At 40.4% G+C, this 15,622-nt stretch overlaps 1 protein-coding gene across 3 annotated transcripts in view; it reads left to right on the top strand.

The window, feature by feature from the left end:
- SIRT5 (sirtuin 5) overlaps positions 1-14,528 on the top strand; it is a 35,667-nt gene extending 21,139 nt beyond the window's left edge. For 2 of the 3 annotated variants that reach the window (XM_008056819.2, XM_008056821.2), the window contains 3 exons: positions 958-1,081; positions 2,752-2,867; positions 12,983-14,528. In XM_008056819.2, the coding sequence (XP_008055010.1) occupies positions 958-1,081; positions 2,752-2,867; positions 12,983-13,058 (316 nt within the window). In that variant the 3' untranslated portion in view covers positions 13,059-14,528. The remainder of the gene's footprint in view (positions 1-957; positions 1,082-2,751; positions 2,868-12,982) is intronic. The other variant, XM_008056820.2, reaches the window with a different exon arrangement.
- Positions 14,529-15,622: the final 1,094 nt, after the last annotated feature.

Raw genomic sequence — 15,622 nt, 5'->3', positions numbered from 1 at the left:
CTGAGGCTAGAGGTTTGGCTGAGCCCAGGAGTTTAAGACCAGCTTGGGCAACTTGGTGGGACCTCGTCTCTACAGTTAGTCAAAAAATAGGCTGGGCGTGGTGGCATGCGTCTGTCGTTCCAGCTACTTGAAAGGCTGAGGCTGAAGGATCAACTGAACCCAGCAGGTCGAGGCTGCGGTGTACATGAGCTTGCCACTGCACTCAGCCTGGGCAACAAGAGTGAGACTCCAACTCAAAAAAAAAAAAGTGGTTATAATGTGTAGATTAATGCTTCACTGACTTATTTAACCACAGAACTCTTTTTATTTTTTGTATATATGAGTTTTCATTGCTAAAGTTTCCATCTGAAAGAATAGGGAGTCCTGAGGGATTCCTATGATGTAGGAGATTAATGTGATGAACAGGGTGTTGGGGGAAGTGATTTTGGGAGGTGTGTGGAACTTGACCCAGAGTAGGAAGGAGTGAAAGAGACAAGGGTTTTTGGTAATGTACACTGAGCTTGGCTGCAGACTGGTCCAGAGAGGGGTGAATCTAAGAGAAAATGAAAGGAGGTGGCTGATGAAATTAGGGGACGATTAGGGTGTCGGAGGCAAATGTCAGTCCAGGATTACTCCCGGGTCTAGGTAACTGTGAGCACAGCTGAGCCTAAGAGTATGATGAATAACTGGGAAAGAGAAAGCTGTTAGAAGGAAAATGCCAAGCATAGCTTAAGCAACATGTCAACACACTAAGTCAGTGAACACAGGCAAGAGAAAAACTTAACAAAAACAGTTAAACTCCATACTTTGTAGCCAGGGAAAGTTTACACGAGCTGGAAGGAAGGGGACAGGAATAAGGATCCAAGGTGAACCATCTGGACTGACTCAGTTTGGAGTGGCCCCTAGCCTCCCTCTGGTTCACTTGGGCAGACCTGGTAGAGCCTGGCTCCAGTTGGCTTAAGGATCTCGTTCTTCCAGGTGTGAAGTGCCTGGGTGTGGGGGCTTACTACGGCCTCACGTCGTGTGGTTTGGAGAAAACCTGGATCCTGACATTCTGGAGGAGGTTGACAGGGAGCTTGCCCTCTGTGACTTATGTCTAGTGGTAGGTCACGTCCTTTCCCAATCCTTGGGATTTTCTGAAACACTGAAGACTGTCTGGAGCTTGCTATTGTTTCCATCCTCCCTTCCTCTCCCCCTGCCTCCCTCCCTCTACTTCTTCTGTCCTCTCCCTCTCCTTGCTCTTTTTCCTTCCTCTCCTTAAAATACGTGTTGAGAGGTCTTGTATCCACAGAAAAACTAAGAAACAGTGAATAAGAATTGATCTTAAAATATAAGGTGATGCAAGACCATGTTTTGAGCATCCCAGACCCTTCTCCCTCACCCCCACCAAAAAAAAAGGAAAATATTTTTGGGTCAGATTTTTAAAATAATACATGTATTTAAATTTAATTGAGAAAATGCAAAAACATATACAATTATAAAGAGAAAATTAGAAATCACTCATAATTCCACCATCCAGAAATAGTCACTTTTAGCAGTTTGGCATGTTTTCTTCTAGATCAGGGTGAGCAGACTGTGGCCTGTGGGCCAAATATGGCCTGCTACCTATTCTTGTAAATAAAGTTTTATTGGAACACAACCATGCTTCTTCTTTGCACTGTCTGTGGCTGCTTTCACACTACAATGGCAAAGCTGAGAACTCATGGCCGAGACTGTATGGCCTGCAAAGCCTAAAACATTTACTGGCCCCTTTCAGAAAAAGTTTGCTCACTCTGATCTAGATCTTTTCTTATGCAGATGTACACATATTGATTAAAATTCAAAAATGAGTTCATGATGTATACTCTGTTTGGAAACTGCTGGAGTCAAGTGGCAATTCTCTTAGCATATTCTGTGTCAGTACATCCAAGTTTATGTCATCTTTTAATTGACTGCATGATGTTCTATATATAGGTAGAAAATGATGTATTCAGTGAATTCTTTACTGCTAAACATTTGGGCTATTTCAAGTATTTATATTTTAAGCAAATATGTGGTGAATATTGTTAGATATAAATCTTAGCATGTTCTTCAAATTATTTCCCTAGGACAAATTTTCTAGAAGTGGAATTAATTGAACAAATTGTGTACATGTTTCAGAATTTTCTTAATATGGTTTTAGAAGCAGAGGCACTTTCTCTTGGTGCATATTCATTCAGGTAGTATTCACTGAGTACTTCCCAGTGTCAAGTATAGTATCAATCAGTCTTCATGATGGATTGTTAAATGAGAAAAGCTGGTTTACAAAACATGTTCCATTCCTGTAAGTATGTTTATAAGCATATATTTATAAGAAAAAACCCCAAAAGGTTATACATCAAAACAGTAACAGTGTTTATCTTGGGATAATGGAATTATGGATGACATGTATATGTTTTTTCTTTGTGTTTTCTAACTTTAAAAAAAGTTATGGGTCATTTACATAATTTCAGAGAGCAGAAATAAGAACAGAACTACACCCCAAAACATGTTGATTGAGACCTTTCCTCCCACTCTTCATAACTCTCCTTTTCATATTATGTGTTCTTCCCAGTTTTAGTGATTGGCCGAAAAAACACCTCTAACTTTCTCTTGGCCCCTGGTCTTTCTCCATTTTATCTCCTCCAGCTTGGCTTTCCTTATACCAGCAACCACAGACCTGCCTGAGTTTTTGTATGGTTTTCTGGGGGGGAAAAACAGCCCTTTCTCTCCTTAATGTAGCCATTTGTCCATCTCCATGTGCTTGTCTTGTAGGTCGGCACTTCTTCTGTGGTGTACCCAGCAGCCATGTTTGCCCCCCAGGTGTCTGCCAGGGGCGTGCCAGTGGCCGAATTTAACACAGAGACCACCCCAGCCACAAACAGATTCAGGTACAGGGATAACCTGGTGGGAGATGGGAGGTGTTGGACAGGTTTGGACACAGTCATCTAAACAGAGTTTACCTACTGTTGTAATTTTTTAAAAACGACACAGGTTTTATGTTTTCATGTTTGGGCTATAGTTGCTTTTATGGAAAAACACAATATCATTCACTATAGACTAAGGTAGCTATGTCTTTTTATGTGGGATTTGCCATAGGGCTTTTGCTTTTTCACATTTTGAGAACTCTTCTTGCTTCTTGAAGCTTTGTTTTCCATTTGTATTTTTAAAGTCGGCTAAAGTATTTTAAAATTGATGTAAGTCACCAGAATGCTTATCAAATAGGCCAGGGAAATGTTCATGTAGAACTTCATCACCTGCTGTTCTTACTGTGTATGCTCTGGGCAAATTTTTCTTTGGTCTAACCACCAAAAATATTTGTATTTGTTACTATATTATGACACTAATCCTGCTTCCCAAGTTTGTGTAGAAAGTGTAGGTATCTTTTTGCAGCAATTGACAAATGGATCTTAAGATTCATATGAAAGGCAGGGGACTCAGAGTAGCCATAGCAAAATGAAGAGTGAAGTTGAAGAACTCACAATTTCCAATTTTAACACTTATGGCAAACGTACAGTAACCGAGACAGTGTGGCACCAGCATAAGGATTAGCATATAGAATCAATGAACTGAATTGAGAATCCAGTAAAAAAAAACCCTCACCTTTATGGTCAGTTGAGTTTTGAAGAGTGCCAAGGCAGTTTGGTGGGGAAATATAGTCTTTTCAAGAAATGATGCTGGATAAACACATGCAAAAGAATGAAGTTGGACCCCTTTGTCACCCTAAACACAAAAAGTAACTCAGAGTGGATCATGGACCTAAATGTCAGAGCAAAAACTACGAAATTCTTAAAAGAAAGCATAGAAGTAACCCTTTGTTACCTTGGGTCAGTTAAAACTTTCCTAGTTATAACCCCAAAAGCATTAGTAACATAAGAAAAATGGATAAATTTGACTGTATAAAAATTTAAAACTAATGTACTTCAGTGGATACCATCATTTAAATTAAAATACCACCCACAAAATGGGAGAAAATATTTGTGGCTCTAATATTTGGCAAGGGATTTGTATCTAGAATAAAAGAACTCTTGAAACTCAATAATAAAAAGATAAATAATCTAATTAAAAAATAGGCCAAAATATTTGAAAGGAATTTCTCTAAATATATCCACATGACTAGCAAACATATTGAAATGATGTTCAACATCATTAGGCAATAGGGAAATACAATGAGATACCACTTCACAACCACTAACATGGTCATAATTTTTAAGATAAAGGAAAATAAGTGTTGGTGAAGACATTGGAACCCTCATACATTGCTGGTGGGAATGTATAGTGGAGCAGCTACCTTGAAAAACAGTGAGTTACCATATGACCCAGCAGTTTCAGTCCTAGAAATGCAAACATACGTTTACACAAAAAATTATACACAAATGTTCCTAGCAGCTTGTTGATGGAAAAAGTGGAAGTAACCTAAATATTCATCAACTGATGGATAGATAACCAAAATATGATAAGTTTGGACAAGGGACTATTTTTTAGCCATAAAAAGAATGAAGTACTGATACATGCTACAATATGAACAAACCTTAAAAACATGCTAAGTGAAAGAAGATAGTCATAAAAGGCCATATATTGTATGACTGCATTTATATGAAATATTCAGAATAGGCAATTTAGAAGGTGGATTAGTGGTTGTTTTAGACTGGGAAGTAGAAAGGAATGTGGAGTGAGTGCCTATGGGTACAGGTTTTCCTTGGGTTGATGAAAATGTTCAGAAGTTGATTATGGTGATGGTTGTACAATTCTGTGAATATACTAAAAAACACTAAATTATACATTTTAAATGTGTGGATTGTATGTGAATTAAATCTTAATAAATCTGTAATATAAAAAATTAAGATCAGCCTAGGCAACATGGTGAGACCTTGTCTCTATGAAACATCGAAAAATTAGCTGGGCGTGGTAGCATGTATCTGTAGCTCCAGCTACTCAGGAGGCTGAGGTGGGAGGATCACCTGAACCCAGGAGGTTGAGGCTGCAGTGAGCCGTGATCTTGCCACTGCACTCCAGCCTAGGTGATAGTGTGAGACCCTGACTCAAAAAAATAAAAAAATAATTAAATTATCTTCTAACTTATCCAATAAAAAATAGCCATTGAGCCAGGCTCGGTGGCTCAGCCTGTAATCCCGTGCCTTTGGGAGGCTGAGGTGAGGGGATTGCCTGAGCCCGCGGGTTCGAGACCCGCCTGGGCAGCGAGACCTCATCACTACAATAAATCAAAAAATCAGCCAGGCGTGGTAGCGCATACCTGTAATTCCGGCTACTTGGAAGGCTGAGGTGGAAGGATCACAGGAGCCCAGCAGGTCAAGGCTGCGGTGGCTGGGAGCGTGCCACTGCACTCCAGTCTGGGCGACAGAGTGAGACTCCAACTCAAAAAAAAAAAAAAAATAGCCATTGGACCTCCCACTGATTTTATTATGGCACACATGTATAGCAACAGGGCCACTTAGCATTATTAAAAGTAATTTCAGAGCAGGTGATTCAAGCCTCTTGTCTGCTTGAAAGACCACCAGAAAACTCCAAGAGGGATAAACTTCCTGAGGTGGGATAGGAGCTACATCCCCAGTTGGATTATTCTTCTCGTAGTTTATTTCCAGTCTTCTGGTCTCCATCTCAGCCTTGATGATTATAAAGAATTAAAGCAAATCATCATCACAGAAAAGTAAGAAAATGCAGATATAGTGAAAAAGGAGAAAATAAAACAGGAGTATTTCCACACCCAAGTTCAGAGTTGGCCTCCACCTCCTGTGCCACAGACTGACCAGCAGCGGCTTGGCATCTGCATACGGCCATGTCTTCATGTAAGAGAAGACTGAACTTGGCTGTCCTTCCTGCAAATTCAGAAGAAGCTTTTGGCATGTAATATGAGATTGGACAGTTAAGTTCATGAACTTATCCTAGAAAAAGTGCTACATACCTCAGTGCTGAATATCACTATAGTCACCTTTGAAGCACTCCCCTTGGGAAGCTATGCACTGATGCCAGACCTGGTCCACCCGTCAAAGCAATTTTGAAACTATTTTTTTTTTTTTAATGGCCATCAGAGCTGTCATCACGAGAATGTCAGTTTGAATTAGAGCAATGAACAAACATTACATTTCTTGTTAAACTTGGCAAGATTGGAAGTGAAATCAAGAACGTGTTAGTCCAAGTTTATGGGGATAGGATAATGCCATGGAGAAAATGTCAGTGGACAAATGAATTAAACGTTTTCCTAAGGAGACAGAAAGCATCAGAGAGGTTAGGATGGCTAGTCACGAGCAGAACTGATGAAAATATTGCAGAGATTTGGGGAGTTGTATGTCAAAATTGTTGGCTGACTGTGAGAGAAGCACAGCAGATCAAGTAAACATTGATAGAGAAACAGGAAAATCTTACCTGATAATCTTGGTGTGAGAAAGATGTGTGTAAACATCTGTCTATAGAAATGTTAAATGTACATGCTTGTGATGAAGCTATTTAGCTGCTGAGAATTTATCCTACGAACATACTTCATTTAAGTACATGAGGATGTTCACTGCTTTGTTCTCTGTAAAAGCAAAATGATTCAAATCCAAACAACTGAAGAAGTTTACATAAAGTGTGGGACAGCTTAGTACAGAACACTATTGAGTTGTTAAAACTGTGAGGTAGATCTGTGTAAAGCAAGAGAATAAAATATGCAATTAAAGTGAATAAAGCAAATTGGAGAGCAATTTGCAGAGCAACTTAGAGAACAAGTTGAAGAACTTAAGGATATATATGTGTGTATGTACACTTGATCTATTAAGAGAATTTCTAGAAGGACAATCAAGAAAATAATAAAAGCAGTGATCTTAGGTCTAGGAATGGAGAGTGTTCCTAAACGATGAGATAACAAATTGTTCTGTTGTTTTGAATATTAAAAAAAAAAAAGAAGGGTGTGTGTAAAAATGATCCTGAAGGAGCTCTTGCATCATGACGATGCATGAGCTCACACAGCATTGTTATGAGGGAGTTTTTAGCCAGAAAACAAATAACTATATTGGAACATCCTCCCTACTCACCTGATTGGCCCCCAATGACTTTTTTCTTTACCTGAAGATAAAGGAAATATGAAAGGAAGGCATTTTGATGACATTCAGGACATCAAGGGTAATCTGATGACAGCTCTGATGGCCAGAGAAAGAGTTCCAAAGTACTTTGACAGGTGGGCTAGGCATTGGTGTCAGTGCATAGCGTCCCAAGGGGAGTACTTCGAAAGTGACCATAGTAATATTCAGCAATGAGACATGTGGCACTTGTTACTTGTCGGATGAGTTCGTGAACTTAATTGTCAGGCCTTGTATATTATTTTTGCTCAAGTCGAGCCTCCTTAAACCACAGACCAGCTTCAGCAGCTGCTGTTTCTTCAGCCAGAATTCTTCTGCTTCATGTTGTCTTGAAACCCTGTGATGTCTTCGTTCAGACAAACAGGCTGCTTGCTAGCTAGAAACTCTTATCAATTTGTCAGGCTACTCACTGACCAGCACTGATTACAGAACTGTCATCTGGTTTTGACTTTTTTGGGGAGCACCTTCTGTGGGGCTGCCTGTAGCACTAAGTCAGAGGATTTTCCCAGAAGATTGTAACTGATCAGTGAAGCTAGCTGTGCTTTTATATCACAGTCATCAAAGCTGACATTTAGAAGAGAGGCCAGCAATCATGGTGTCTTATTCTACTCAATATTTCAAATGGGGAAAATATCTTTAGAGTGACTGAGAGTAGTGTTTAAACTCACAGTTTAACAATGGCAGAATTTTCTCTTATATCTCGTGTTTATCAGATTCTGATTGAACTCTATCCTAGGTCAAGGGTCAGCAAACTGCTGCCTGTGGGCCAAATTTGCCCACCACCTGTATTTGTAAATAAAGTTTTATGGGAACACAGCCATGCCATATATTTATGTGTTGTCTATGGCTGCTTTTGCAGTAGGACAGCAGAGTTGAATAGTTACAACAGAGAATATCTGGTATGCAAAGCCTAAAATACTTTGAGTAGTATTGAGACCCCAACTAAAAAAAAGAAAAAGAAAAGAGGTCTTCAAACATTGTTCATGTACACCTTTCATATTTTAGAAATTGACATCTAGCATTTTAAAAATCAGAAATAGTTGAAAAAGATGTGATTCTAAGTGCCTTAGAAATACTGTTAAAAATACAACTCCAGTATCATGATTTTAAAAAATTGTTTATTTTTTTCTCTTTATTTTATTTTAAAGATGTGGGGTGAAAGTCACGTTTAGGTACATAAGTGGTCGATGTCCAGGTGAAGTTTGGGCCTCCCACTGGTCCTCACTTCCCCTGGTTTAGGATCAGGTACCCTTAGTGATATTATGTGCCCCCCAATCTTGCAACCCCCCTGCCCCACGGTGTCCCACGACTGTGCTGCCCATCAAAAGTAGACTGGATAACAAAAATGTGGTACATATACATGATGGAATATTACATAGCCATAAAGAAGGATAAAAGTATGGACTTTGCAGCAACTTGGATGGATTTAGAGTCTATCATATTCAGTGACCTCTCACGAAAACAAAGAACTGAATACTATGTTTTCCTCATAAGTTGGTCCTGAACAGCATCATGGTTTTAAATGTATCCAGTCAAATCTGAAGGTCGTAGTATTTGATAACCACCTTCATCCATGTACAAAATAAATATACAAGCCTTTCTTTAATAGTTGGAACGGTCACATTTTTCTTTTCTCTTTGAACTCATCCCTCCATTACTGCTGCTACAGAAATTTATACTAATGTAATACGTTTTTATGCTTGACTTACACCTATACTTCTGCAACAAAATAGCATATGAATTATTAAATCTTTAAAATTTCCTTAAAATGTTAAAAATATTTTATTTGAAAATTCTTTGACTTATTACTATAGTAATCTGTATACATCGTTGTTGAAATAAGAAATAAATAAGTTTAGCTTAATTCTAGAACAGTAAAATTTTATTGGAAATGCATCTCTTAATAGATAAATGGAACATACATACACTTTTTGATGGGCTTATGTACTCATGGCTGAGTGTTACATGTTGTTAGAAGGAGACATTTCCTGTTCTAGGCCAGTCCACCTACAATCACCACAGACAAACCAGTAGTCTGTCAAGGTCAAGTTTATTGACTCAATGCAAGGAAAGATACTGCATCCTGGTGGAACTGTGGGCTATGTACCCAAACAAAGGAAAAGACAGAGTTATTATAGGAGGTGGGGTAGGGTACAGTCTAAGTGAAATTTAAGTGAAGCAGTTTCTGATAGACTTCACGCAACTAGCAGGTTGTTGTGTAAAGGAGTCAGCATCTGGTCTGGCTGGCAAAGTAGGCCAGGGTCCTCTTTTCTCAGAAATAGCAAAGTCATGATAGATGTGAAATGTTGTGTCCAGAAACCCCTTCTCTGAAGCTCTGCACCTGGGTTGGAAAACTCTGATACTTAGATCCTTAGGCACTGCAGGGGGCCAGCCCCTGTAAGTTTTGGGGAGATTTAGGAGGTCCCTTGGAAGGTGTGGCAGCTTGGGCGATTATTCTGGAGAAATAAAGAAAAAAAGAAAGGGGGGGGAGAAAGAAAGAGACTGGACTCTGTCTAGTGCAGAAGCCGATTCTGTAGTAGGGATAGATATTGAAAGAAAGATGAAGGGATAGATATAAAGAGGAAGAGAGAGAAAGAAAGAAAGTGGACAACTGTTCAGTGAAATGAGCAGAAGCCGTTTATTGAAAGTTACAGCAGGTATTTATCCCCAAATTTTACACAGACAGTCTCACAAGTCTTTCACATGAACACAAAGCCAGGTGCAGGAGGGGCGTCCCCCACCCACCAGATGTTTTCTCAGGTATGAGGAAGGACAAGCCCCAAGATTGTCTTATTGTTCCCTTTGCTAGTTAATGCTCTTCAAAAGCAGTGCAACAATCCCTATGAGCCTAATGATGTTCTGATAATCAATAACTTCGAAAGCTCACGCAATACCCATGATGACTAACTTAAACTTTATTACCTTTCTATTCTATGCTAATACTACTTACACAATGCTACGGAAGCTCTTAATTATAGCTTAAACCAATTCCTAAAGAATGTGGCCCAGTCCAAAGATCACGCTGGGCTCTATAGGATGTGGCCCAGTCCAAGGTTCACAGTGGGCCACTTTTTGGAGCAATAGACTACAATCTCTTAACAAAATGGCTATTTAAAGTCCTATATATCCTAATTTCTATGAAAGTTTCTAATTCCTGATCCTAATATATAAAGCTGATCATCAGCAACAAAGCTTCTAAAAATAAAACCCAAATATAAATTGTAAATGTACTAAGACCAAAACCACAATAGTAGAAAATGGAGACAATGAAATTTCTAAAGTTAACTGTATTCTTATTAAACCTCAAAATATCATAATTGATCATGCTTGAACTAACATGATTCCCTGATGTTAGCATGACCTATTCTACAATACTTTCTATGAATAAAATAAATTCAATTTCTATAATAGATAGAAAAATCCTACACTAACTGTAGCTAATGCCGGCCTAAAAGAATGCAGCCCAGTCCAAAGAGCGCCGGGCCCTCAGGAATGTGGCCCAGCCCAAGCTTTGTGCTGGGCCATTTCTGATAACTCTAGATAGTCATCTATACCATTGAAAAGCTGAAAACAGCTCTCCGTAAGTATATACTAATTCTACAAATATACTTTTAAATCTTATAAAGAGGCTTGTACCGTATAAAAGGCTCCCAAATGTGACCTGAATTTGAATTATATCTAATACCTAAGCCAAAACCACAGTTTATGGGAAACAGGAACAATGAGTTTCTAGAGTGAGCCATGCCTGTCACAGTCACAGAGCCTTCAGCTTAGATCAGCAGAGTTCCTTTAGGTTACTTGCGCTGCATGGTAAAAGGAGGAGGAAAATGGGGTCAACAGCTCCCGAACACATCCTAGCGGTCTTGGAGTCCACGGCCCTCCCTGATCCCTAACGCTCAGTGGGCCTCCGTGGCCAGCTCCCAACAAGGCTCCGAGGGATCTAAGTCATTTTTTACTGCTGTAATTTCAAGTAGCAACGTTTTTGATAGTTCATGATTTTAAAGAACAAAATTCTTCAGTGAGTGAAAAAAGCAGCAGTCACTCGAAGAAGGGAGTTAAGATACTTTGCACCTTATCCTGGGGTGGGGAAATATATTGTTTTCTATTAACCTTGTAGCTGGCTTTATCTGTGTCTTTTATTCCAATCTGAGGATTTGCTGGGCAGATTTTTACTAGCCAAACTAAATGTTACTTTTTCCATGTCAGCTGTAATTCTTAGTTTCTGCTTTTTTGTATTTGTCAGCACTGAGAGACCTGGTCTACCTAAACTCCAGGCAGGAAAGGAATTTTGTTATAGCATTGCCACTCTGATTTTGGACCACCTTCCAAGTTATGTGCCCAAATTCACATAGTAGTTTTGTATTACGTTAAGAGATCTGTTCATTGACAATTCTATCAGATCCTCTTTCAGCTTTATTGAAAGCAAGAATGAAACAGCCCTACTTGCTGGAGGATGTATTACCCAGCCTATGGAAACCACTTGTTTCCCGATATTCCAAATGCTGCTTTACTTAGCGCCCGATACGTTTCACACTCAGGGATAAGGCACCATTGTGAAATCTGGGATGGGCAAGGGGTCCAGTTTGCTTCTGAAGAATGGGAGCAGGGTGAATGCACAAAGGGGTACTTGAAAGTCACTTTTCTTAGGAAAGAGAAGAGGTGTAAGCTGAAGATCTGGTAACTCCCTAAAAGCCCCCTCCATGCCTGGCTGTAATTCCTGGATAACCACCATGCTGGCAAAGAGCCTTCTAGCAGCCAGTGCTCAGCATGCTGTGGGTGGCAGAGGGATTGGAAATGCCGTTTGGTCAGGGCTGCACATTTAGTGACACTCTGTTGAGGGAACAGAGTATTTTAGGGCTAAGGCAGCCATGATTTGTATTGTATCAGTAATAAGTAATGTGCATGATGAATTTCATTGAGGAAAATGCCTTTTCCATTTTTAATTGGGCTCAGCTGGTTTTCTTATTATTAATGCACTAGAAAGTCCTGCTTTTGTTTCTTATTCATAGTTTTTTCCCCCAGTCCTAAGTGTTTTTCCTTGATAGAAACAGAAATAATTGATTTTTCTTCTTTTTCTCTCTCCTCTTTCTCTTTTTCTTCTTTCTAACTATAAGAGGCTAGTCATAAAGTCCAGTGGATGATTTGAGAAGCTTATTGACTCAGCTGAAATCTTTACAGTCTTATGGTGTATGAGGGTTTTTCTCTTGTCCTCAGTACATGTGAATGCCGTTTTAACATACACACACACACACACACACACACACACACACACACACATAATTTTTTTTTCGAGTTGGAGTCTCACTCCACCGCCCGGCTGCAGTGCAGTGTCACGCTCATGGCCAGCCCAGCATTGACCTGCTGGGTGCCAGTGATCCTTCTGTCTCAGCCTTCCCTGGAACTACAGGCACATGCTTCCACACCCAGCTAATTTTTTGGTTTATTGAAGAGATGAGGTCTCGTCAAATTGCCTGGGCTGGTCTTGAACCCCTCGGCTCAGGCAGTCCACTCGCCTCAGCCTCCCAAAGTGCTGGGATTGCAGGCTGAGCCACCAAGCCTGGCCAATGTATATATATTTAACTTACAATTTCGGTGATGAGTTTGGCAATACAGTCAGAAAATATACTTTACCATCATGTTTCCTTCTACCCCCTAAAATAAAATTCTCATTGATAGCACATACATTCTAGACAATTGTTTCTCTAAATCCCTTAGTCACCAAGGCCCGCCCATAGTGAACTATTATAACTTGAGTTGTCAGAAACGATATGAAAGAGGTGAGCATAGAAATTCAAAATACCGTATTTATGAGAATCGGGATTTTACTTTGGATGTAATCTAAGAAATGGGTGCTTACTGAAGCAGTATATTAATTTTGCTAACCTGCTGCTCATAACTCTGCTGTATTTGTCTTGTCCCTTCTCTTTCAGGTTTCATTTCCAGGGACCCTGTGGTACGACTCTTCCTGAAGCCCTTGCCCGTCATGAAAATGAAACTATTTCTTAGGTTTCCTGGGGAAGGAAGCAATCATGGAATATCTCAGAACTAGGCCACAAACAGGAGAAACGGTCTTGTGGGCGGTGAACTGAATATTGGACGATCTACAATATCCTATGATTCCCTGGCTGGAATCAACCTGAGGGATGAGGGCTTAGAAGAAGCAAGAACAAACACATTTAGAAGTGAGAGAAATATAAAGTTAATGCATATTATTTGGTTTGGACTGAAATGTAAGATCTTTGATGTATTTGATTGGTTTTGTAAGAGAGTGAGACCATGTCTCTTTAAAAAAAGAGAAGATGCTACTCTAGATGTCTTTGTTGGGGGCTCTTTCTTTTCAGTGTTTACCTTGTTTGACGGCCTCACCTCAAGAAACATGTGATAGCTTACACAGGGACTCATGCAAAGGAAGAAAGAGAGAAGCAGCAACAAGGTAAAAAACCAGGATGAGAAAAAAGAACAATGCAAATATATGGACACTGAGGATAAACCCAGCTGCCTAAAGTTTAGCTCTGGCCATCTCAGCAGCCAAGGGAGAAAGGAAGAAGTGACAGTTCAGTATCATAAATACAGAAGCATAGCCCCTGTATTGTCTGCCAACCTTTCCAGACACTGAATTCTGAAGGGAATTTTTTCCATGAGACTTTAAAAAATGATGCCCTTTCTACCTAGGAGTAAAGTAGTAAAAATACAGTGCTTTCCTTAAACCCCACTAGCTAATTCAGCACTCAGGAGCTTTGGCATGCCTGCTGACTGGGAAGCTAGAGGACTGGAAGGCGTGGTCATCACTAACAACTATGAAGGTCGTATGTAACATAGTCCCTTGGATCAGGTGGGCTCCCAGAGCGATTAGGTACCTGGGCCACATCACCTCAGCTTCTTGTGAAATTGCATTGTGTTACACCTTGACTTTTGTAGAAATAGCAGCAAGACATTGCATATAAAACTTTAGACTGCATAATTTTTAATAAATCCCAAAGGTCCTTTGTGTGGGGAGGAGGGATGTGCGCACATAGCCCAATGGGGAGCCTGAGGAACCAGTCAGGGACACTGAGGGTTGGATTCATACTGGACATGGGTGGGTCAAGGGACAGACACCGAGGGGACTGGTCATTCCTGTAATAAGGTTTTGTACTACTTGTAATGCAGTTTTTATATATAAATACCATCGTGCACTTTTAAAATGTTTGTTGCTGGGCCATTCCAGGTTAACTTTACGCATTTTTCTATTGTTGGCTACACTGTCTTGGAGTCTGTTATATTTCTGCTTTGTAATTTCTGTCTGGCTAAGGCCCAGAGGTTTCATATTTCTTTCCAGCTCCTGTCATAACCAGAACTTTGGTTCCAACAGCTTTTCTCATTCATGTGTTTTGTCATTTTGTTCCTTTTTGGTTTTGTTGTTTTTAAATTGGTGATTCTAAATCAGAAGAGATGACAGGAGAACGTACAAAATATATGTGGGATAGAATTATTCAACTTGGCATATCTATCAAATGATAGGCCTTAGAAATAAAATGACAACAAGATCTGGACCTTGGCCTCAAGGAGTTCACAGAATAGTTGGAACAACCATCATGTAAACTATTACACAGCGCGGGAGCTACAGAGATAAAAATATGTGCAAAGTTCCGAGAAGAGTGCAGTTAGAGACGAGTAGAGTAGGAGTGGAGTGGATGTCAAGGCGCTTGAAGTCAGCCTGAGTAAGAGTTTTTGAAAAAAGAAAACCAGAATTGTCTTTTGGAGGGCAGGCCCCTTATAGTACAGGCTTCTCCTGCTAGGTAAGTGTTCTAGGGACCCATCAGCATCAGTGTACCAGGTAGCATCGTTGTGAGAGCCTGCATTCGGCGTATTTTTTTATTTTTCGAGATTCTTGAAGACGCCTTTGTCCATTTCATGGTGGGTGATTTATGAGAGCAGCTGCCCACACTGGGCTGAGTGTTCAGCAATTTTGGACCCAAACCAGCATGACCCCCATGCCTCACCCTCCTTATTCACCTGGTCTCTTACGAGGGACTTTTTGTTTCCCCGATGAAAAAAGACCTCACAGGGAAACGTTTTGCCAATGTTGTAGAGGTGAAACAAAAACATGGCAGAAGTACCAAAAAGTATCAAAATTGACAAGTTCAAAAACTGTTTTGAGCAGTGGGAAAAGTGTCTCCATAGGTGTATTGCATCAAACGGAGACTACTCAGAAAGCGACTCAAGTTTAAACATACACAAATTTTTATACATAAATTCCGGTTTTGGGGCCCCCCCTCGCATAAAAGTTCTACACAGGGGTTGCACGCCAGTAGAAGAAACAGCATAGCACAACTGCACGAAGGATTTGAAACAGCTTCGTTTGTTTAAAGAACGATGACGCACGGTGTATCGTATCATGGGTGGGAGGAGACAGGCCCGGCGATCACCAAGGGCCGTGTATGTCAAGAAACAGGGCGCCCGGGAAGAAGCGTGTGTGTGGCTGTACCGCAGAGCTAGGGTGCGCTCACAAGGCACGGTGGCGCCTTCTTTCAGCTGACGGCGGCCCCCGCCGGGCCGGCCGCTGCCCCCGGCGCCCTCCCGGCGGCCGG

The sequence above is a fragment of the Carlito syrichta genome, unplaced genomic scaffold, assembly GCF_000164805.1.
Source record: "Carlito syrichta isolate Samal-C Ts95f unplaced genomic scaffold, Tarsius_syrichta-2.0.1 Scaffold302538, whole genome shotgun sequence".
Classification (NCBI taxonomy): domain Eukaryota; kingdom Metazoa; phylum Chordata; class Mammalia; order Primates; family Tarsiidae; genus Carlito; species Carlito syrichta.
This window is presented reverse-complemented; position numbering and strand designations above follow the sequence as displayed.